Raw genomic sequence first — 25988 nt, forward strand, 5'->3', positions numbered from 1 at the left:
GTGCCAGTGGACTTAAATTGAAAGTGATATATTTTTGGTAACAGTACAATATTTTTGTTAGTATCTAGTTTCATAGTGGAAACAAAATAAAACATATTCATATGATGTGGGCTATAAATTGAAAGTAGTAGCATATGCATAACATGGAAACAGAGCAGATGAGCAGCATTTTGGCCCTCCACCAACAGAAAAAACCATTAGCAATTGGCAGGCTAGTAAAGAAGAACTGAAAAAAATGAGGAAGACTAAATTTGCAAATAGAGAACTGAATGCAAAATGGCCGAAACTAGACGATAACGTACTGAAATGTATTCAATGACAACATCAAAATGGCATTGGAATTAATACAAAAATTATTCAAATACACACTCAGAAGCTAGCACTACAGTGGAACTTAACAGACTTTAAGGGTGGTGTTGGTTGGTGCTACAGGATTATGAAGTGTCATGGACTTAACATGTGGACCAAAACCAAAATATCTCTGAAAATGAAGAGAAAATATTATCTTTCCATCACTTTATTATTTAACATCGAAATAAAACCAGTGTAGAACTAAGTCAGATAGTCAATAGGGATGAAACTCCTATGGCATTTGATGTGCCGAGAAACAGAACTGTTGTCATGATAGGCGCTAAAACTCTAACTATACACTGTTGTCCTTTTATGTTATGCTGATGGTACTAAACTTAATCAAATGATCATTTTGAAGCACAAAACATGCCAAAACCTTCTAAAATATTGCCAGGTGTTGTTCATGTACGTGACATGGGTTGAATGGATGACGCTGGTATGAAATTGTGGATTAACAGTGTTTGGGAGAGAAGTAAAGGTGCTTTATCGAAGAAAAGTTCTCTTCTTGTGCTAGGTGAGTTTAGCAGTCATTTGTAAAATTCTGTGAAAGGGAAATTGAGACAGGAAAATACAGAGCTGGCTGTTATTGCAGGAGGACTTACTTCACAACTGTAACCTCTTGATGTCTCAATAAATAAACCATTTAAAGTGTATATGAGAGAGGAATTGAACAAATGGATGAGGAATGAAACCAAACATGAATTCACCGTGCAGGGAGTTTTAAAATGATCTACAATCAAACAGGCGTGTAAGTGGATAAAACAGTCATGGTCTAGAGTGAGAGTTGTTAAATATTTCATGAACTGTGGCACAAGTAACACTCTAAATGGCAGGGAAGACCATCTTACATACAAACAGGACAATGATGATGATGAAGAAGAAGAAGAAAAAGAAGAAGGTAAGTTCTGATGACAGTTTTGAGGGATTTTAATGGTCAGTTCATTTTTATAAACTAAGATTTTTTTTTTAGACTGGCTTTGCACTCTAATAATAAAAATGATTACAATGTAATTTTTTAAAAACTTCTTAAAAATTAAGTTGAATCTGACAGTCTGTAAAATACAATAGATACCTCTCTCTCTCTCTCTCTCTCTCTCTCTCTCTCTCTCTCTCACACACACACACACACACACACACACACACACACACACACACACACACACACAGCTCTTCGACACCATTTCTTTATTTTGTGTCGCAAAACATCAGTGTGCCACTTCTGCTGTGTTCTTTCAACTTGCTTTATTTAGCAAGCTGTCAACTGACAACATTTTGTGCTGTTTCAGTTTTTACAATTCTCTTATTGCTCTCAGTTAAACTTGATAGGAAGTATATGGTATTTGTGTTTCTTAAACAAGCTGTTTCATCCAAAAACAACTAAGCTGAAATGCAGCTACATGAAGACTCTGGAAAAATAACTGAGAAAGCAGAATAATTAAAATTACTATAAAATGGGCGAGAGATTGTCTATCTGCCTGTTACCTCACAAACCAACAAGCAGGGTACTTATGTCATGCAGCAGCATTCTGCCAATTTTCATTGTCCAGTAAAAATCTTGAGACTGAGGTCATGCCTGGGAGATGGAAGTAGTGATTACGTAGACTACTGCAGACCTGAAAAAAGAGATGGAACTACTGAAAAGCGTGTGGCACAGTGCATGTATGACACTTTTCTGACCATTAATATGGAGTATCAGAGCTGAAAAGATAGGGGATAAACTCTGAAGCTGACCTGTGGTACAACTGCTTCTTCTCAAGGTGCAGAAATGAGCAGCACAATACAGAGTGGGTGTAACACTGAAATTATATAAGAAGTTTTCAGGGTGAGTGACCTTGCAGACATGACCATTTTTTCAGTCAAGGGGTGAAGAACAAAGGTTGAAAATTCTGTGAATTCGTATGAAAGAAGAAAGTTAAAGATTCTCCAGAGCATTACAAATATACAATATTGAAATATAATGTCAAAAGGTGGTACGAGGCAATGTTTTCTAATTTTCTGAAGTGGCACACTGACGCAAACATTGCAATACTGATCTAGTTCTACTAGAAGTGTCTGCTCAGTGCACTATCTGAGGCAAAATTAATTTCAGGAAAACTTCACAGCATTACCACACAGAGCCTAAAGTTAAACAGCACACCAGTACTACTAGAGGTATTAACAATAAATAATATCTGACATGCCTTTTCATCTACCTTCAAGAAACAGCATTTTTTCTGCATAATCCTATGGACACTGCAATTAAATGTCGGACTGTAAACTCATGACTAATAAGCCTCTTTCATTTTTTTTTTTAAAAAGCTACGAAAATGAATACCAAAACCAATGAGCTATTTACTATCATACAAAACCTCTAGTTTTTTCACCTCTCATTATAATACATGAAAATAACTTTAGCCCCACATTTACCACTATAAGGGAATGATCTGGTTTTGAGGGTTCATACCAACATTCCTATTCAATCCATAACAAATATCCATAGCTTACAAGAAAGCAAGACTAAAAATGACACAAGCCTCTTCTTTTAGAGGAGGAATTAGCCCAAATCAGCTAGTCTGTGGTGTGTCTAAAATGCTTAATTCAAATGATGAGTTGATTCTTTCAAGATGAAACAACAACTTAATATTTCCATAAGAATTACATTCTGCTGGTCTGTGAGCTCCTGCAGTATCAAGCCACAGCTACCTGTTGCATCTGAAAATTACAATAAATCTGAAAAGTGGCTTTTTCCTCAAATCTGATAATATATCACCATAATGTTAAACTATTCTAAAACCAGTCTTTCAGGAGTATTATAATGAAGGGGATCTTACTGTGTTAATTTTGTAAAATAAGAAAGTTCTAAATTTGAATTATACTGTAAAAAACTAAACAGTGTGACAAGTTACTCTTTCCATCTCAAATACTTTTTCAATGGATTTTGCAGTCAGCATTAACCAGGGATGTTTCTTTTCAACTTCAACGTAGTACCCTGAATACCAAAGTTCAAAGAAAACACAATAACACCTTCTTCCATTCATGCAGCTTAAATTATGCAGATCACAGCATAAACACTTTATAGTTTCTCAATCTCTCTCTCTCTCTCTCTCTCTCTCTCTCTCTCTCTCTCTCTCACACACACACACACACACACACACACACACACACACACACACACACACAAATGAAGATAAAGTTGCTGCATAAAACTGCAAACTCAACATTTTGTTGCTGAACAACATATATTTAATATGAAACACAGTACACACTTACATGCTAGAGTGACAACCAGGCTACCTCCACCAGATAAGTTGTACAGACCAGGAGGTGCTTTTTCTTGATTTATGAAGTGCTGAAGAAGTTTCTTGACCAGCAGTGGTGCATGGATTGAGTATCGACCTTGCATCAGGCTCCTACAACACAGGAGTATGGCATACAATATGGTAAGCACACCTTCATATTAGATTTAATGTTCACTATTTAGTGTGATCACTGGGTACGATTGATCTAATGTAGTAACATGTCAATAGTTCAACAAAAGTGGTTGACACACTCTCAGTAGTTGTCATCTTGATGTAATTTTGCTCAGTAAGAGGCTTATGATGATCATCATTAATGTGTTTGAGCCACAGTAGCAGTAACTTTACTGACATATGCACTAATAGCATAAGTGGTGGACTGCTACTCAAATTGCTCTCCAGTTTTTAAATAATTTGAGGTTAAAAATACTTTTTTAAGAGTTGTGAAAATACTGGCTCTAAAAGTAATTTATTACGTGGGTTTACATTCATCTTTAACTATCTTGTGCAGTTATTGCTTCTAATAGCTGTTATCTGAGAGTGTGTTTACGCCTTGCACCAAAGTCTTTTAGCTGGGTTTACATTTTGTTACGAGTAGTTCGTGGTTGGAGTAGAAGTGAAAGCTACAAATTTGTTTGTGCATTGTAGTCTGTCATTAATTTTTGACCAGTATTTCTTGCTGTTTCTTGTAAAATGGCTGTATAAAAAAACTTTTGGAAAATTCTGCTCACTGTCTAGTATTCAGTTTTCACTGAGTTTACTAGTGGACATGTGAATTTTTGTTTTTGTTTTTCTCAAGTAATCATGTCAAATATTTGTGGTGGAAAAAGGCAGGAAGGGTTTAACAACATGTCGACAACGACATCAGAGATGAAGCAATTCAGCGAAATCGTGGAAGACCAAAATCTGGATGGCCAGAGGTGAATTTGAACTGCTGTCCTCCAAACTGTAAGTCCAGTGTGCTAATCACTGTGCCACCTCACTTGGTATTAGTGTAGTAGTAGTAGTAGTAGTAGTAGTAGTAGTAGTAGTAGCAGCAGCAGCAGCAGTAATAGAGTAGTTAATTTTTTTCTAGAGAGTAAAATTTGAAATCTGGAGAAGTCAGTGGGCTTTCTAATGAGATACTCTCCTGGAAGTGCAGGACATGTAGGAAAAAAAGAAACGTTAACAGAGGAGCAGGAATGTAAGACCTGTGCCCTTCAGGTGCATTTAGAAAATGCAAGAGAGGAACTGGGTAAGATGGGAGCAGCCCCTTGGCTGTGGAATGGGAACTGGCAGTTGGTAGTAAGGATGCTAGGAGAAGGCAATATTGAGAGTTTCACTTCCTGTATCACCAATAGATCTGATTGAATGTCAGAGTTTAGTGGACAGGTGTCTTATTTAGCTCTAGGTGTAGAAAACATGCAGCAGACCTCAACAGTTAAGAAGCTTAAGTCAGCTGTAAATTCAAATAGAAAGAAGAAGGTTCTGTTGCTAGGTACCTCTCATGGTTGAGAAGTAGGCCAACAGTTACAGAAATGTTGAGGAAGTGAGCACTAGGTCACCAGCATCGTGAACTCAGATGACTGATAGCATTGGAGAGTTACATAGGAATTTTGCAAAAGAGGATCATTGTGGTGGAGCTGGGAATAGTCTTCATAGGGGCAGGAGTATGACATAGGTGAGGAACTGGAAAAGATAGCTACTCAGGCACAAATGTGCATCTCGTGCAGCTGTTTCAGCATCACAATCAGCCTCATTTTTAATACAGCTGTTATGTTTGAAAGGTTATGGCTCACATTTCAGTGGTGCCAGTTGAGTTTATCAGTAGATCAGGTTTCACTAGGCATGGCTTGCATCTCAATAGGTATGGGAAGGGGAGGTTTGTACAGCTTACAAGAGAAACTCCCTATCATACACCCCTCAGATTTAGTAGTATGCGGATCCAGAGGACATCAAAAACTGAACACAGATAAAGCATGAAAACAGGACTAAGGTGTACTCTACTAAAAATAAATAAATAAATAAATACTAGAAACATTGAACAGTCCAAGAACAAGAAGTGCAACACAGAGCAGCAGAGAAGAGAAATGCATCGTGGTTAAGTGGTTACAGTGTTGGGCTGCTAAGCAGGTAAGCCATATCAGAACCTCCCGATCCTGCACAACTAATCTATCAGCAGCCAAAACGGAGTGGCTTTCAAATGGGAACTGCAAACATTTGATGACAAGATGGCAAGTCAGCTTAAGCGTCCACCGGGAAAACACACCTGGTGTGTCATATACGACATTTGTGACAGTATGTGTGTCATATGATAGGAATCTCTTACTGACACACCTAATTTGTATGACTGGTGAGTGAGATATGCCTCGCTGCCTGATATAGGTGTTCTAATGCATGTGAATGTGATCACCTTCCAAAGATATGATGAAAACGTAATAGTTGGTCACATAAGCTGCAAAAATGAATGCAATGGTTTCACAATCTCACAGTTCTATGTGCTCTGTCAAAACGTATGTTTTTAATATTTTTGAAGTTGTGTTTACATTTGGAAGTCTTTACTCTTCAATTCCTTTATTTGTTGTCTTCATTTCTGTAAGACATCTATGGGAGTTTCCCTTGTAACCTGTATCAACCTCCCGTTCCCATACCTATCGAGATGCAGGCCATGTTAGAGGTGACAGTGTTACGAGGAGTGGTTGGTTAACTTATGGGAAAATTTTGTAGTAATTGGTGTTAAGAGCTGCACATTTTTTTGATTGAAGTCAGCTGACAGGTATCCCTGCTTGAGAGAAGACTCTCTAGGAACCACCTTCAAAAAGATTGGGTATCAAAGTAATGAAGGAATTAGTATACTTTGTCAAAACATAATTGGTATTAGAGAAAAAGTTATTGGATTGCTTGTTTATGTTGACTCTGACATTACTGGTACATCAAAGCACCATTAAACAATATGACATTTCAGATGCTTTCTATACTGAAACATAAATGGTAAGCTGCTGTGAAAGGCTATGTTCAGGATCTTGTTCACAAACTGAATGCTGCTGTATTTACAATAAACAAATATTTGCAGCAAGTGATTACCCATCATGAAAATTAGTGCACATTGCTTATTTTCATACACTCATGACATGTGGCATATTCTGAGCTACCAATCAGAAAGGGCATTTTTAGTGCAAAAATGGGCAGTTTGAGCAAAGTGTGGTGTAAGTCAGCTAACCTCTTTTCCACCCCTGTTCAGGAGTCTGAGAATTCTGACATTGGGCGCTCTCTCTCTCTCTCTCTCTCTCTCTCTCTCTCTCTCTCTCTCTCTATATAATATATATATATATATATATATATATATATATATATGTTGTCAACAATATGAGGTTATAGGCACAAACTACCAGCTTTTACACAGTTAATATTTCACAGAAATCCAGTCTGCATTTGAATTGACTCTTGTGAAGAAAGGCGTGCAGTATTCTGCTACATCCATCTTCAATAAGTTACCATAAGAATTAAAAAATCTTAGCAGTATCCTCACACTTTGAGTCTAAACTAAAGAATTTCCAAGGTGCTCACTCCAATTTTGTTGGGGAGCTCCTGGAAAAAAAAATTAAGCTAATTCATGTGTTATATTGTTGATTTTTTTAATATATATTGGCAGCTGTTGTCTGCATGGGATTCTGATGTTAATCTCCTGTACTGACTCATTCAATGATAATGGAGATTTGTCCCTTAATTTGGTCCAGTAGAATTAGACATGTAAAACACAAAAACATCAAGGTGTGCTGAAAGACAATACTACTAGCTAAGTTTCAACTAACTGAACAACACAATTGATTCAGTAAATTTAATACAATATGAAATAAAACAAGAATCAGTATTAATGGCTCTCATCATACTAGTGAGCAAGAAGAAAAAAATATCAGCAGCACTAACTCAGTGAAACAGTAAAGGAGGAATAACTCAGTGAAACAGTAAAGGAGGAAGGTGGAGGTAGAGTTTGTCTTAATTGACAGAGACGTTTCACACAGAACAACAGATCAAAGAGAGCTCTCTCACATGCAGATCAAGGAACATCAGGCATTGAAAGTGGTAATATGAGACATCTTGACATCATACAGGTTAAATGTGGGGCAAAGAAGTACTGAATAAAAGAAAATTTGGGTGAACATAGAAGGGTGAGGTGAAGAAACAAGGGTGCAAAATTTATGAACAAAATGAAAGCAAGACTCCAAGATCCAGCAACACATTTGAAATAACGATAAAACTGTAAATAATGCCAATAGTATTATTTTTTGAAGCTTTAAATGCCAGGAGAGATGAGAAGTACGTGAAAATACAGATCACCATTCACCACCAAAAAGACAAATGACTACAGCTGACAAACAGAGCACAGAGAAGGTGATGTATGAACAGCAAAGGAGAAACATATTCACACTGATAATGAAAACTGACTACAGTGGTAGGAAGTTGGTAGGCAGCAGAGAGAAGACAAGAATGAAGGAGAAAAGGACAAGAAAGAGTGGTTCTTGAGAGAATAATATGAAGAACAAGATAGAGATGGCACTTCGAACAACAGGGAAGGTTCCAAGAGTATGTTAACTGTGGAAGTAATATAAATAAACTGAGTGTGGGATTAAGTATGTGTTGTACAGCAGTTCTTAGTTGCTGTTCTGATCTGTCAGTGTTGGATGGAAAGATCCACACGGTATTAATTATTTAACCATCACCTCACAGCTAGTAAAAGAACGTGAGGTCTGTGGTGTATACTGTCAGTTTGTTGACAAGTCTGATATTTGTTACAGCACTGTACATTGCAATGTATCATGAGTGTATTAACATAGTTCATGCTAGAAGTTCCTCAAGTAGTTGCCTTTTTGCTGCTATTTATTTTGCCAATTACGCACAAATGTTTTCCTGAAATTGCTTCACTTTATGCCATTAACAACAATGGACCTCGTTATGATAAATATAGAAAATTATACAGGAATAAAACACATGGAAAAATTTCATACAATCATTCAAATGTAGAGTGGAAATGTGACACTGATGACATAATACACAATTTACTTCTTTGAGAAATTCTCTAACCATGAACACTGGAATGTTTTATGAAACTGCCATTACAGCTTTTCCCCTCTCTGGCATTCTTACCACTTCAGATTTTTAAAACTAAATTAAGAATTTGCTTAAAAGAACTTCTGCTTTCACTTGAAGTACAAAGTTTTACATTCGATAGAGAGATAGCAAAACATGTTAATCATTAAGTGGCGGCCGCTTTCTCATATGGATAAAAATTTACTTTCTTTACTGCTATGTCTAGACATTTTTTAGTTCTATATTTTGAACGAATGTTTCAATATTAACGTGATAGCAAAATTAACAAATTATTTATTTGAGATGTATGCTGCAGAACTCTTGTGAACATTCAAAGATGGTAAAAGCCAGAATCTTTACATCAATACATTCTAAGGAAACCTATTTTTGAATTTAATGCTGCAAACAATAAAACAACATACCACTTCACTACTTAGTTGCAGATTCCACCATACACCTAGACTTGAGGTCATTGGCATCTACAGCACAAAGATTATAGAGTGAAGACTTACTTTACAGTTCCACAGAAATAATTGCATTTCCTTCAACATTAGAAAGCTAAAAACAGCTGGTTGAAAATATAATCATAATGAATTACTAATTTGAACAAACTTCATTTCTGAACAAATGTATGACACAAAAACTGTTCTTCCATAAACAAAAGAACAATAAGAATCATAATATATTAAGCAAATGAGAAACACACGACAAGTAAAAGTGTTCTACAATATGCTCCCAAGTTTGTGTGCAAACATACTTACCTATAGATAAATGATCTGGCTGCTGGTTTCTGGGAAAACATTTGAACTGACAAAAGAATTAAAAGGCAGTTGATTGCTTCAAGATGTAGAGGATATGTAAAATCTCTGAAATAAGAAAAGAAACTGTTAGTACCTGTTGGTATTAGCCTGTACATTATTTCCCATTATTAGTAAACTTCTGAACTTCACTTATGAATGTTTGTTAGGGATTATCAGTGCTGGAAATGTTTGTTCTCTATCACAAATACAATGAAACTCCAAAAACGTCAATATTTCCAGTAGTGCCCATTTTATTAATAAGACATGCCTGCAGTGAACAATTAGGTGAGAAAAGATAAGTTCAATTACAAGTAGATCTATAACACACACAACTGATTCCCAGGCAATAAACAACACAACAAAAAAACTTTTCTACAAAAATTATGCTTTCTGAAGGTTACAACTGTAGGTAGATAAAAATTACAGCATGCCCAAGCAATTTGCCTGCACTCATATCACTGCGGAATTAAGAAAGTGTATGAAATAACATCTACTTGAAGCTTCAAAAGTAGTGCTCATCAGCAGGAATAGCCTGTGCTTATATAGATTCCACAATGATGACAGATAAAAATGAGAAGAATCTGCAAAGTGATATTGTTACTGCCTTGTTACTCTGCACCTCCTTGGCCTGTTTCTTGGTGACATTCCATGTAGTCCCAGAACAGTCCAGTTTCTCCCAAATCTTTCCTTTCTTTTACTGGATAGGAAACCTGTGGTTCCAAACTTGAAATGTTGGTTTTTGTTTTCGTACTGCCCACTTGAGTTTATTCAGTACAAGTTCTTCTCAATCCTCTACTATACTTTTGTAGTAATAACCCCTACCCCCAATTATTTTTTAGTTTGTCCAAAATACAACTGTACATCCAAATTTGATTTCTTTTGTGCTGGGGAACATTAATGCCACGAGTGAAACAACAACAGCAGCAGCAGCAGCAGCAGCAGCTGCAACAATAATACAGATCATTTAGGTGGTAGTGGGTGGATGCATGGGACTAATTTTAAGCTGGTCCAGTCCCATTACTAGTGAAACATAGAACATTAAAAACATGATCAATATAAAAAAATTCTTGGCATATACCAGATGTGTTCATTTTGTGGCTTTATACGTAGGAATGACCACCACCAACTACCGGAACATCTCAATGCATATTTTTCAACCAACTGTTAATTAATTGTGTCCATAGTGTGGAGAAAAATGACGTCTTAAATATTTCTTTTCTTAATTCTGTGAGGTGCACAATTTATATTTCTAAACATTTACACCAAGTTGTCAATCTTATCAAGATCTGCCTATTTCTGCAACTTCTTTCAGCTAGTACTTCATTATAGCTAACAGCATCATCTGCAAAAGTTCGTTGTTACATATATGAATGTGTGATATTGGTTCTTTCAGAAATGTCTGAAATAACAGACACCACGTGAAGTCCCCAGCTGTGATACATATTATGTGAATTGAAGGGGGAGATGAGAAAGGATAGGAAATGGAAGAAACTAATGGTATCAGCAGCACCGGGGCTTTGAGTGGAATTGGTGGTGACATCATTACCGCCGACAATGTCTGCTAGGTCATTAATAGACAATATGAATGGCAAGGGTCTCAACACACTTCTTGGAGCATGCTCCTAAGTTACCACACTAATTTTGTATCTTCCTTACCAAGAAATCCTCGATCCAGCCGTAAATTTTGTTTGATGCCTCACATGACTGCACTTTCATTAACGAGTGTTGATGGGATACTGAGTAAAATTCATTTCAGAAGTCAAGAAACACTGCATCTACTTGACTACCTCAAATCCACAGCTTTAAAGATGTCACATGAAAAAAGGGCAAATTGGATTTTATATGACCCAGGTTTTCAGCATCCATATCAGTTAGCACAAGAGGAAATCATCCCATTCGAGATACCTTGCTATATTTGACGCCAGAATATGTTCCAAGATTCTACAACGGTTGTATATCACTGATATCAAAGAGTAGTGTTATGGGCGACTTCTGAAACCCTACTTGTAGAAAAATGTGCCCAGTGCTTTCTTCCAGCAACTGGGCATGGGTTTTCATTCAAGGAACCTACAGTATGTGATTTTTGGTTTCCCTAGCATTGAAAAATCTTGAATATTTTTCAGATATTCAACCATGTGGCATTGTCCAAGGGCTCAGTATTTTGGCAAGCCAACTTCTTGTTATCTTCAGGCACTCCTGATCACTGATTTATGTCTTCTGGGTGCAGCCTTTATAATCCTCTCCCCATATCTTGCAGCCTCCAGGCAGCTCCAGCTCCCTCTGGGTACAAACCTGGTGTGATGATTGGGAAAGTGCAATGTCAGGAATTGACCCAGGGTCCTCTGTAGTGCTGCAGCCGGTGCTAGATGTGGATCTCTGGTGGAGTGGGAACAATGCATCCTTGTCTTCTTTAATCGTCATAATGGAGCAGATTTCCACATAGACTGCTGCTGTGCTTCGAGACCCACCGCCCGGCCACAGAGAAGCATTCCCCTCGTAACTCAGTACCACCCAGGAGTGGAGCAACTGAATTACATTCTCTGCCAGGATTTTGACAACCTCTCATTGTGCCCTGAAATGAGAAATGTCCTCTCCACTACTCTCCCCACCCCTAACACAGAGGTATTCTGCCATCCACTAAACCTACACAATATACCTGCCCATCCTTACACAACCCTTGTTCCCAACCCCTTGCCTCATGGCTCATACCCCTGTAATAGACCTAGATGCAAGACCTGTCCCATACATCCTCCCACCACCACCACCACCACCACCACCACCACCACCTACTCCAGCCTGGTCACTAACATCACTTATCCCATCAAAGTCCGGGCTACCTGTGAAACCAGTCATGTGATTTACAAGCTGAGCTGCAACAACTGTGCTGCATTCTATGTGGGCATGACAACCAACAATCTGTCTGTCCGCATCAATGGCCACCGACAAACCATGGCCAAGAAACAAGTGGACCACCCTGTTGCTAAACACACTACCAAATATGACATCCTTCATTTCAATGACTGCTTCACAGCCTGTGCCATATAGATCCTTCCCACCAACATCAGCTTTTCTGTATTGTGCAAATGACAACTTTCCCTGCAACACATCCGATGTTCCCGTAACCCAGTCTTTTTACTTCTATTCTTTTTCACTGCTGCCCCCCTCGCTCACCACCTCTCCCCTGTCCAGCATCTAACCTGCAACACTTCACTGTCTGCCACACCCCACCATACTATTGCTCCCCCTCCCCGCCCCTGCCTCCTCCTTACTCCCGCCCAGTTGCCTCTCCCATCAAGCACTGGTGCTGCTGCTCGCAGTGTGATTTCAGTTGCCCGAGACTGCAGTCGTGTGAGAGTTGCGTTTGTGTGTGTGTGTGTGTGTGTGTGTGTGTGTGTGTGTGTGTGTGTTGTCTATTGTTGACAAAGGCCTTAATGGCCGAAAGCTTTTATCTGAGACAGTCTCTTTGTTGTGCCTATCTGCGGCTCAGCATCTCCACTATATGGTGAGTAGTAACTTTCCTTTTCATAACATTGGCTTTCAATTAAGCAAGGTACAGAACCCAGCCTTGAGCATGATGAAAGCACAGTAGCAATCTGCAAGGAAACCCACTCTCGTCATAACTGAAGAAGAAAGGACACACTGTCATCACACCAGCAGAGATTCGTGTCTGAAGCCGACTGTGGCACTACTGAGGACCCTGTGTCGACTCCTGATGTCACTTCACCCACCATCGTCCCAGTTCTGCGTTCGGAGGTAGGCATTGGGAGGCTGTGGGGGGTATGGCAAAGATATGAAGCTGGATCCCAACAGATATCAGTGTCATAAGGAAAGCCTGAAGACTGCAAAAAGTTGGCTTGCCAAAACATCATTCCTGTTGGATGACACCACCTGGCTGAATAACAGAGAAATATTCAATGACCTGTAGTGGATTATTGTTAAAATAGTTGATAACTCAGTAGCAAATTTGGTATAGAATCGGATATAGCGATTCCATTGGGAACTGAGGCCTCATTCAATTTTAGCTGTTTCTCATCACCATTGACACTAATATCAATCACTCGTCAAATGTTTTTTATTCCATTCTTTGATCACAATATCAATTCTTTTGACGATGACCGGTTTCAGTCAATAATGACCATCCTCAGATTTACAATATAAAAATATTTACACCTAGTGAACAAAGTGTCGATGACATCTTGTTTCCGTTAGAGGGTGACGAGAATGAGGTTACCGCATTTGCTCAAGCCATAGGCAGCATGCATCAAAAAATAGCGTTTACTACAGAAATAGAAGAAGCGAGCTCCATCAACTATTTAGACATTACTATTAAGAAGGTTGACAAATGACAAATTTTCGATTTTTAGAAAGCCTACATGTACAAATACTATTATCGGAGCCAGTTCATGCCATCCGCCATGATATAAAAGGGCCTTTTTCACCTCTATAATCCACCGACTAGTTCAGTTACCATTGGCCGACAATGAAATACACCAAGAACTTAGTATATTAAAGCAAATTGCAGTATCCAACGGTTTCTCAGCAAATGATATTACGTGCCCATACAATAGGATTAAAAAAGAGACAGTAAACTGTAGGCAGATCCACAATCATCTAGAAAAAAGAAATAATAAAGAAATCCTGAAAGCTATTCCAATGAAATTTTACGGAAAAATGTCACAACAAACAGAAAAGTGTTTGAGTAAATCTAAGGTTAGATGTGGTTTTCAAGTTAACAATACTCTGAAACTCCGTGTAAAACATAGTTTGAGTAATGATTCTGATAAATTTGACAGTTCTGGGGCTTGCAAGAGCATTTGTAGTAGATGTGGCAAATTTTATATCGGTCAAACTGGCCTTTTTTTAAAATAAGATTCAGGGAGCATTTGCAGGCACATAACAAAACTACATTGGGAATGCGTTTGGCAGAAACTGGCCACACTGTAGGCAATATTGAAAGTTGTATTATGCATATTCTACACAGGGCAGAGAAGTGTCGCGCTCTCGACTTGTTGGAGGAGTTGGAGATTTACAAGGCCAAAAAGAATGAGCCTACTAGGGTACTCAATGGACAAAGCGATTTTGTGCCCAACGCCTACTTTGCTTTGTTTCAGAACGTACTATGATAACTAAATAATGCCTCGTGTATTTATACCTAGCCTTGCTTGATGATTTATGTTGAGAACAGTAGGCATTTGCCTTACTTCCATACATTCATCGCTCTAATCCTGTAACTGATTAAGTCCTACCTATTCATGGATTGTATGGCCAGAACAGACAATTTTATTTATTGACCGTTAATATGTTGTTTACACGTTTTCTGTGGGAGACATATCACGATGTATGTAAAGCCTTCTAGTGGTTAAGTTCTTATGATCGGTGCGCGCCTACATAACATCCTGGCGACTGACCCAACAGAGGGTGCTAATCATTGATCTGTCTTTCCTTCAGCTGTCATACAGACATTTTATCTTTCACAGGTAATTTATGAGTTGCTACAGGCAATGTATTACGTATATTAATTTTTGATCGTGAATTCATCATAAAAGTGTCAGACCTATTATCTTTATATATATATCCTTTTAATAATTTTATATGGGTAACTGCATTCGTCTTTTACTGTATCACAATTGGTTTCTATAATAGTTATCAATATTTAAAAGTCTGCTACATGTATTTTACCCAATGTTTTTTTATCAGATTATGTTTCTTACGTAAATGATGACTACATCTAAGCCCACAGTAGCGACATCTATGTAGGATGTAGCCAAACATATTTCTGGTAGCTACTGTACTTCAGTAACCAGTTGCAAAAATGACTGTGTGGACAATGTGACCTATTCTATGCCTTATTTTAGATCTATGTGACGATGCTGTGCTGAGTACATTTATATGTTCTGACGATGCCATTACAGCCTTATCATTTTAGGACATGGTGTAGAAAAGGTACATTTTACCGTATTTTATCTGTACATTTCCATGGTTGTATGATAGCATATCGTGATATGTAATGCTTTATTGTGTTGAAAGACACACTGATCACTAGGTGTATATATTTTTATATTGCAGATCTGAGGATGGTCATTACTAACTGAGACCGTTCATTGTCAAAAGAATTGATATTGTGATCAAAGACTAGAATAAAAAACATTTCACAGTATTGGATCACTGTTCATATATGCGACTATATCGCAGCTGGTCAATCACTCATCTTTGCAGCAGTGCAAGATGCAAACTGGAGCAGTACTTCCTTTCTCTTCCTTTGTAAAGTAACAATCTGAAAATGGATTTCAGTATTTCTGATTTTGTTTGGTTTGCTATCTTAACTTCAATTCCTGTGCCATTCATTAGTCTGGACACTGATTTTGATGCCACTGATAGCCTTCACACACCACCTCTTCATCTACTTTGCTTAAAAATTCACATCTTCCTGCTTGATTTAGTTAACCTGTGTACCCTGGTAATCATTGTTGGTACTATTTCCCATGATTGATGATACCAGTTTCAATGTAGTCATCCTAAAAGAAGTCAAGTCTATTTGTTGCCATTAGTTCTAATATATTTCAGTCATGGGTGGATTTCTGAACTGTCTGGTCTTCAGACAAAGCATTTGTGTCACAGGAAGTATTGTCCAGCTAACCACTAACACAACTATAATTGTCTCAATGTATTGTTAGATGATTTAAAGTCTTTTTCATTGTTGACAGTATGATGAGAGTACAATTGAGGAGCATACACACTAACAAGCTGAGGTTTTCAGTTAAGTTTTTGGTAACATCTAGAGGGGAGTCCAATGGTCAATATAAGGTCCCAATTACCGTATGCTTACCAATGATACTCAGTTTTGCATCTGAACTGATATATGAACACCCACTACACAGTCATTGAGCATGCTCAGCAGCATAACTCCTGAGGCCAGCTATGGCTTGTGGGCCATTTAGTTACACCCAACCAACACAAGGCTTCCTATACTGCAGAGACAGGAACTTGTTCTCCAACATATCATCTAATCCTATCACTCTTCTTGGCTCAACCTACATTCAGCTCTCCTCTCCGTCATTTTCCTTCTTCCACTCACATTTGTTTTGAAATTCTTTATTTTTATTTATTTTTTAATTTGTTTTCACTTCTCCACTTTTACACTAACACTTACTTGTTTATTTGTTTGTTTGTTTTTGTGATCTCCACTTGTCACTGTCTTTTCTTTTTGAATATCCACCTCTACCTCTCATTCTATCCATCCTTTCCATCATCTCTGAACTGAAGCTGACAAAGTGCAGTTTTCTATCTGTAACATCTGATACTCTAAGACACTTTTTCCTTCATTTCTGCTTCCATTTTTCCTCAGAGAACTCTAAAGATTGGTTCTGACTGACCCCAACTTCCTCCCTCTCATCACCATCCCTGATCTCTCCCAACTATGTCCTCTTTCTCCTACTTTTCCTTTTACCACTGAAGAAAAAATATGCAATTCCAACAGCTAGGAGTGCTGTCACAATTTGTTTTTGTGTATGTCAGCAGTACTGAGAATTGTGCGCCCTGGGTGAGTACTAGTTAGTCCATTCGTCTCTTTAGAATTTAACAAATTCCTGAATTAAATTTATGTATACAGTATGTACATACTTGATAACTTCAATTTACTTACTTTACAGGTACGTCCACAACAATCTCAAGCAAGGAATCGAGAAAAATTTCCATGCGACTCACATGCTCGTCCACTTGTTTCAACCCTGAAAATGTGCACATTGATTCATACAATTATCGGAAAATATATATGGAGTCATTATCAATAACAATACTTTATGTTCCAGAAAGTCTGATACATACCATCTTGTTCCTGTGGTCGAGCTTCGAACTGACGAATTACATCATCTTCTTTAATAGATTCAATTAAATATTTTGTGACACAGCGTAGAATAAACAATGCATTGTATGTCTGCCAGCTAAACATACTGCTGCAAAATACAAAAATCTGTTAACTTTTTATTTCTGTGTTATATTTCAAATATTAACTGGATTTTTCCAAAGAATTCTGCAAAGCTATTATTGTACTTGCATTACAATGTTGTATTCTGCAATGAAACTGCAGAAAACTTATGTAAGAGTGGCCAGATGGAGATTTGGGTCTAGGCAAGGCTGAATATGAGTCTTCACCACACGAGAAATTAGCTTGGTGTGTGTAGTTTAATTAGCAGAATACTAGTGCTAAATAAAAACAAGGCTTATGACAAGGAGAAGACTTGAAAATTCTAATCATAAGCTTTTCAGCAAATGCAAAAAGTTATCAGTAATTTTGAATGTCTGTTAACAAGTCACATTTTATTCCAAGTACTAGTGACATACACACCATTAACATGAAGTACTTTAAGGGAACCCATATAGCACATTATTACATAGTGACAATATTTAATTATTTTTATTTAGTTAATTGTGAAATACTATTCACTTTAACACCAGTAAAATTCCTCAATTCATTCACACACACTCTCTCTCTCTCTCTCTCTCTCTCTCTCTCTCTCTCTCTCTCTCTCTCTCTCTCTCCCTCCCCCTCTTTCCCTTTTTTAAAGCATGACTTACCAATGTCTTTTCATGAATTGAAAAATTAAATATTTATATGAAACCCAGATCTACAATATACTGATACTACAGAATGAGTCTACAGTCTGCCCCCACAGCAAAGTGGTCATCATGTGTCTGTTATGCAAGGCTTACGGGTTCAAGGGCTTTTTCCTTGCTGGAAGGTCTGAAATGAAGTGCACTCAACCTCATGATGCCAATTGAGGAATTATTTCAGTGAGAAGTTGGGGCTTCAAGGTCTTGTAAATTTAACAATGGGGAAGGCAGTGACCCTATTCCCCTCCACACTGTGTTTAGATGACACTATTGACAGAGGATGGTGAGGTAGCTGGTTGGTAACAATCAGGACCAGTACACGGAGCTGATTGTAGTAGAAATTACTCGACAAGACTCTCCAGATTTATATTGTAAAGCTCTAGCATCCTTTGGTCCTCACTTTTGGTTCTGACTGGTACAAACCTTAAACTTATATCTCCAACATTCTTAAACTTCCTGTCAACATTTATTTCAGTCTCTGTTATCGGCCTACACCTTGTACCACTTTGTCTTTCATCTCTTTTTCTAGCCTTCTTCCTTTCTATCGTGTATACTCTGCTTAGTGCGTTAAAAATCCAACTGAAATCTGCTGTACATCTATTGAGGATATACTGGTAATATTGAGAATCTGCCTGATCGATGTTCGAGTACAATACGGAATAGCGGGCCACTGGTAAATTGAACAAATCATAGCCGTCATCAACTTACTCATTAGTATCCCATTCTGACTCGTCATCATTTCTGTCTGGACTTAGAGAACTCCATGACCAATCCTCTTTATTGTTCTGTTGTTGGACCCCTTTTGAGGTGGTTTTGCTGCAGCTGTTATCTTGTGTGCATATGTTCTGTGAAATTCTTTGATCTTGTTCTATTTGTTATCATGCATACTGTCCTGTAATTAGGTAATGATATCCATGTGTTCACTTTTGTAGAACTGATGCTGCACTGTTCCTAATATTCTGTCTGCAGTAAAATAACTTCCATCCTTCAGTATCTTGGTTAGTCCTATACAAGTTGAAGTTATGCAGTGTGCTTCCCCTTTCCGTTTGGTATAAGTTGCTACGAAGAACAAAATGTTCAGGCATCCCTGTTTCTCTGCAGTCACAGAAAGCATTTGCCCACCTTTCATGTTCTGTGTGGGTGGACAGGATAAGGACATTTTTCAGTAGTGAGAAGTGTGGTTCTCTTAGTCTGTTCATCCAGGTACAATCATAGTGTGTCTTAGACACTTCAAAAAATGTTATGTATTCACCTACTGATAATTCACTAATAACAGTTGCACAGTCATTAATCTGTTCTCCAGGTTCAGACTTGGATTTTGTTAGTAATAATTATCTCTGTAATTATTTGCCCTCTTTCTACTCCATCTCGATTTACCAGTGGCCCGCTATTCCGTATTGTACTCTAAAATCGATCAGGCAGATTCTCAATATTACCAGCATATCCTCAATAGATGTACAGCAGATTTCAATTGGATTTTTAACGTACTAAGCAGAGTATACACGATAGAAAGGAAGAAGGCTAGAAAAAGAGATGAAAGACAAAGTGGTACAAGGTGTAGGCCGATAACAGAGAATGAAATAAACGTTGACAGGAAGTTTAAGAATGTTGGAGATATAAGTTTAAGGTTTGTACCATTCAGAACCAAAAGTGAGGACCAAAGGATGCTAGAGCTTTACAATATAAATCTGGAGAGTCTTGTCGAGTAATTTCTATTACAATCAACTTGTATAGGACTAACCAAGATACTGAAGGATGGAAGCTATTTTACTGCAGACAGAATATTAGGAATAGTGCAGCATCAGTTCTACAAAAGTGAACACATGGATATCATTACCTAATTACAGGACAGTATGCATGATAACAAATAGAACAAGATCAAAGAATTTCACAGAACATATGCACACAAGATAATAGCTGCAGCAAAACCACCTCAAAAGGGGTCCAACAACAGAACAATGGAGTTCTCTAAGTCCAGACAGAAATGATGATGAGTCAGAATACTAATGAGTAAGTTGATGACGGCTATGATTTGTTCAATTCAGCTATACAGTTATTTAAACAGCATGGTGACAAAATTTTGAGGTAGGATCTTTACGGTAATCCAAAGATTTCAGTGTTGCTGAGTCGCTTGGGATCATTTGGCAGCAGTTTTATATTAAAATGGATGTACAGAACTGCCTAATCAGCAATCTTAAGCAATTCCAAGACTGCTGATTACCAATGCTACAACATAGTGACAGATGTTAATAATGCTAGAATTTAGCTGTAGATGTTTTAATATACAATATTAATGTTGTAGTGTAAGAATACACGGTTGTTCTACATCTACATCTACATCCATATTCACCCGCAAGCCACCTGACGGTGTGTGGTGGAGGGTACCTTGAGTACCTCTATCGGTTGTCCCTTCTATTCCAATCTCGTATTGTTCGTGGAAAGAAAGATAGTTGGTATGCCTCTGTGTGGGTTCTAATCTCTCTAATTTTATCCTCATGGTCTCTTCGCGAGATATACGTAGGAGGGAGCAATATACTGCTTGACTCCTCGGTGAAGGTATGTTCTCAAAACTTCAACAAAAGCCCATACCGAGCTACTGAGCGTCTCTCTCGCAAAGCCTTCCACTGGAGTTTATCTATCATCTTCGTAATACTTTCGCGATTACTAAATGATCCTGTAAAGAAGTGCGCTGCTCTCCGTTGGATCTTCTCTCTCTCTTCTATCAACCCTATCTGGTATGGATCCCACACTGGTGAGCAGTATTCAAGCAGTTGGCGAACAAGTGTACCGTAACCTACTTCCTTTGTTTTCGGACTGCATTTCTTTAAGATTCTTCCAATGAATCTCAGTCTGGCATCTGCTTTACCGACGATTAATTTTATATGGTCATTCCATTTTAAATCACTCCTAATGCCTACTCCCAGATAATTTATGGAATTAACTGCTTCCAGTTGCTGACCTGCTATATTGTAGCTAAATGATAAAGGACCTTCTTTCTATGTATTCGCAGCATACTACACTTGTCTACATTGAGAGTCAATTGCCATTACCTGCACCATGTGTCAATTCGTTGCAGATCCTCCTGCATTTCAGTACAGTTTTCCTTTGTTACAACCTCTCGATATACTACAGCAACATCCGCAAAAAATCTCAGTGAACTTCTGATGTTATCCACAAGGTCATTTATATATATTGTGAATAGCAACGGTCCTACGACATTCCCCTGCGGCACACCTGAAATCACTCTTACTTTGGAAGACTTCTCTCCATTGAGAATGACATGCTGCATTCTGTTACCTAGCAACTCTTCAATCCAATCACACAATTGGTCTGATAGTCCATATGCTCTTATTTTGTTCATTAAACGACTTTGGGGAAATGTATCAAGTGCCTTACGGAAGTCAAGAAACACGGCATCTACCTGGGAACCAGTGTATATGGCCCTCTGAGTCTCGTGGACGAATAGCGCAAGCTGGGTTTTACACGATTGTCTTTTTTGAAACCCATGCTGATTCCTACAGAGTAGATTTCTAGTCTCCAGAAAAGCCATTATACTCGAACATAATACGTGTTCCAAAATTCTACAACTGATCGACATTAGAGATATAGGTCTATAGTTCTGCACATCTGTTCAACGTCCCTTCGTGAAAACGGGGATGACCTGTACCCTTTTCCAATCTGTTGGAACGCTATGCTCTTCTAGAGACCTACGGTATACTGCTGCAAGAAAGGGTGCAAGTTCCTTCATGTACTCTGGTATCCCATCAGATCCAGCGGCCTTCACTCTTTTGAGTGGTTTTAATTGTTTTTCTATCCCTCTGTCATCTACAGAAGGAACTACAGTGCAGTCTTCCTCAGTGAAAAAGCTTTGGAAAAAGACATTTAGTATTTCGGCCTTTAGTCTGTTTCAGTACCATTTTGGTCACAGAGTGTCTGGACATTTTGTTTTGATCCACCTACCGCTTTGACATTAGACCAAAATTTCTTAGGATTTTCTGCCAAGTCAGACCATAGTACTTCCGAATTCGTTGAACGCCTCTTGCATAGCCCTCCTCACACTACATTTCGCTTCGTGTAATTTTTGTTTGTCTGCAAGGCTTTGGCTATGTTTATGTTTGCTGTGATGTTCCCTTTGCTTCCGTAGCAGTTTTCTAACTCGGTTGTTGTACTATGGTGGCTCTTTTCCATCTCCTACGCTCTTGCTTGGCACATACTCATCTAATGCATATTGTACAATGGTTCTGAACTTTGTCCACTGATCCTCAACACTATCTGTACTAGAGATAAAACTTCTGTGTTGAGCTGTCAAGTACTCTGAAATCTACTTTTTGTCACTTTTGCTAAAGAGAAAAATCTTCCTGCCTTTTCTAGTATTTCTATTTACGGCTGAAATCACCGATGCTGTAACCGCTTTATGATCACTGATTCCCTGTTCTGGGTTCACTGTTTCAAATAGTTCGGGTCTGTTTGTCAGCAGAAGGTCTAATATGTTATCGCCATGAGGCGGTTCTCTGTTTAACTGTTCAAGGTAGTTTTCCGATAATGCACTTAAAAAAATTTCACTGAATTCTTTGTCCCTGCCACCCATTATAAACATTTGAGTCTCCCAGTCTATATGTGGTAAATTAAAATCTCCACCCAAAACAATAACATGGCCGGGAAGTCTACTCAAAATATTTTCCAAATTTTCCTTCAGGTGTTCTACCACAGCAGCTGCTGAGCCAGGGAGCCTATAGAGACATCCAATTACCATATTTGAGCCTGCTTTAACTGCGACCTTCACCCAAATTATTTCGCATTTCGGATCTCCGTCAATTTCCTTCGATACTATTGCACTTTTTATCGCTATAAACAAGCCTCCTCCTTCACCGTCCAGTTTGTCTCTGCAGTATACATTCCAATGTGAGTTTAGAATTCCATTACTGTTTACATCTGGTTTCAGCCAGCTTTCCATCCCTAGTACTATGTGGGCATTGTGACCATTTATTAATGAGAGTAGTTCTGGGACCTTTCTATAGACACGCCTGCAGTTTACTATTACCACATTAATATTGTCATTCCCTGTTGTGTTTTGCCTACTACTACCTTGTTGCGTCTCAGGAGATGCCTTGTTGGGCATAGGGAGGAAATTCTCTAACCAAAAAAACCCACATGTGCACGCCACACGTACTTCGCTACCCTTGTAGCCGCTTCCTGCGTGTAGTGCACACCTGACCTATTCAGGGGGACCCTACATTTCTCGACCCGATAGTGGAGGTCGAGAAATTTACATCCCAGATCTCCGAAGAATCGTCTGAGCCTCTGGTTTGAGCCTTCCACTCAGCTCCAAACGAGAGGACCGCGACCTGTTCTGGGAACGACACAACAAATAGTTAGCTCAGAATCCACTCCAAGAGCGAGGCTTTCCGCCTTCACCATCTCCGCTGACCACCTGTATGAACCGAGGATGACCTCTGAACCCAGACGGCAGGAGTCACTGGTGCCGACATGAGCAAAAATTTGCAGTTGGGTGCACCCAGCGCTCTCTATCGCCGCTGGCAGGGCCTCCTCCACATCTTGGATGAGACCCCCCAGCAAGCAGACAGAGTGAACACTGGCCTCATTCCCAGACCGCTATTTTCCTAAGGGGCTCCATCACCTGCCTAACACTGGAGCTCCCAAGCACTAATAAGCCCCTCCCCCCCGTGTGTCTGCTCGGACCTTGCTGAAGGAGCGGCCGCATGTCCACTCACAGGCAGAGCGGGCGACACCACATTGCCAGCCTCCACATTGACCCTCTGCCTCGTGCGACGCCAATGCCATTGAACCCGCTACTCCCTTTGGGGAGAGGGTGGTCCAACTGTGCCCGGTACCCGTGAAGATGTCTTGACAGCAGGGACCGTGGGTGAAGCATGTAAAACCTGGGGTGTACCATGCAACGCACCAGACTCCCCACTGCCACCACACTCTGAGGCAGCAGCCTAAAGACGGCTGATCGTGGCCATCAGCAAGTTCAGCTGTTCACTAACAGTGACCAGTGCGTCCATACACAGCAGTCATACATTCTATCCATCCTAAGAAATCAACAATTTACCATAGAGAGTTAAGTAATCAACTTTTAACTAGACTGCTAATTCACTAAAGGCGGCTGTTCATAGTTTCAGAAGACATCTGGGAGAAAACTGCAAGACACAAAGAAATATGACACACACATCAGTGGATATAGCATCGCTCCAAGTTACGATTCAAATTATCCACCATGGCATACATGCAGATAGGGCAACTAGGAGACAGGTGTGTGGGAACTTTTAGACAAGTCATCCACTCTGCATTGTCATGAGAAATTAGTTTACACGTGCAGATATGGGAGCCAACGAACATTGTTCCTAAGTGGGCAGCTGCTGTTGGGCCTTCCCGGGGAGCAGCAGAACCAGCAAAAAAGACTTAAATGAATTCCATGTGCTTTTCTGCTCATTTTGATGTTTGCCACTTCACAAACAATGCCCACACAAGCAGTTGTAATGCGCATTGAAATCTTGGAGAGCTGCTCTAGCCCAGGGCCGCACAAACACGGAAAACAGCACGTGTGCAAAGCGAGGTGCAGCGAGTGCCTGCACAGTGCATAGGTTCAACTCGGCATACTTCGCCTCAACTCGGCTTGCTAGGTGAGGCCGACGCTGTGCGCTGCCGAATGCGCTGCCAGACGGCTTAGTCAACATTGGAATACGTAAGTGCAAGACAATTACCAGAATAATGGAATCATCTGCTCCAAAAAAAAAAAAGGGAAAATTGCCGAAAGTCAATTTAAACCGAAATGGAAACTCTCCTACTTTTTTGTGCGTTGTGACAATAAAGCCAAATGTGTAATCTGCGGTACACTAATTATGTATGTCAGAAAATCGTCTATTGAAAGGCACTACAGCAAACTGCATTCAGAAAAGTATAGTGATATAGCAGGGGATGCCAGAGAGGAAGAATTACGGAAGTTGCAAACTCTTGCAGAAGAGAATTCTGTATCTACAAACGAGGTTTGTTGCAAGTACTTTAGCATGTATATTTTGGTTAAAGGCCATGTGAAACGAAATAACATTTGCTTAGATTCCTTAGTTTTCGTTTTCGCATAAATTATTTCTAACATATCTTTTTTTCTCTACTTTAGGGTGAAGAAGATGAGGGGTGTTGCGAAATGACTCTCAAAGCTAGTTACAACGTTGCTCTGCATTTAGCAAGAGCTGGGAGGCCATTTATGGACGGGCCATTAATAAAAAACATTATGTTGGACGTAGTAGAGACAATGAATCCCACATTAGCTCCCGCGTACAGCAGAATACCACTTTCCAGAATAACAATACATCGGAGAACCAACAACATTGCTGAGAATTTGCATGAACAACTGGCAGCCAAAATTGAAAACTTCCTAGCATACTCCATCGCACTTGATGAGTCCACGGATATTAACGACCAGCTCAGTTAGCGATATTTTTGCGTGGCGTGGACGATGACCTACATGTAACGGAAGAGCTCCTGGATACTATTTCGTTGAAGGACACTGTTACAGGGGCGGATATTTTAGCAGCTGTTGAAATGGCAGCTTGGGAAAAGCTGTTTTCCGTAACCACAGACGGGGCACCAGCAATGTGCGGTAAAGCAAAAGAGTTTATTGGCCTACTGCGGAAAAAACTTAACATGCCGAATTTACCTTCCTTCCATTGTTTTGCACACCAAGAGGCTCTTTGTGCGAAAGTTATCGGTCTTCAAGATGTGATGAAGGTAGTGGTGCATATCGTGAACTACATTCGTTCTCATGGACTCACTCATTGTCAATTCAAAAAATTTTTGATTTCCTTTGAAGAGGAGTATCCAGATATTCCCTACCACACTGAGGTGCGCTGGATGAGCGAAGGGA

The 25988-nt window shown here is 39.1% G+C and overlaps 1 protein-coding gene across 2 annotated transcripts in view; it reads right to left on the reverse strand.

Annotated features, from left to right (window-relative positions):
• Window positions 1–25988, reverse strand: part of LOC124722059 (dymeclin) — a 163913-nt gene that overhangs the window by 80489 nt on the left and 57436 nt on the right. Inside the window, exons 3-6 of one of the 2 annotated variants that reach the window (XM_047247255.1) lie at window positions 17318–17442; window positions 17136–17220; window positions 9455–9559; window positions 3601–3740 (exon numbers count right to left, since the gene is read on the reverse strand). In XM_047247255.1, coding sequence (XP_047103211.1) covers window positions 3601–3740; window positions 9455–9559; window positions 17136–17220; window positions 17318–17442 — 455 coding nt within the window. Of the gene's footprint in view, window positions 1–3600; window positions 3741–9454; window positions 9560–17135; window positions 17221–17317; window positions 17446–25988 lie in introns of both variants that reach the window. The other variant, XM_047247254.1, reaches the window with a different exon arrangement.

The sequence above is a fragment of the Schistocerca piceifrons genome, chromosome X, assembly GCF_021461385.2.
Source record: "Schistocerca piceifrons isolate TAMUIC-IGC-003096 chromosome X, iqSchPice1.1, whole genome shotgun sequence".
Classification (NCBI taxonomy): domain Eukaryota; kingdom Metazoa; phylum Arthropoda; class Insecta; order Orthoptera; family Acrididae; genus Schistocerca; species Schistocerca piceifrons.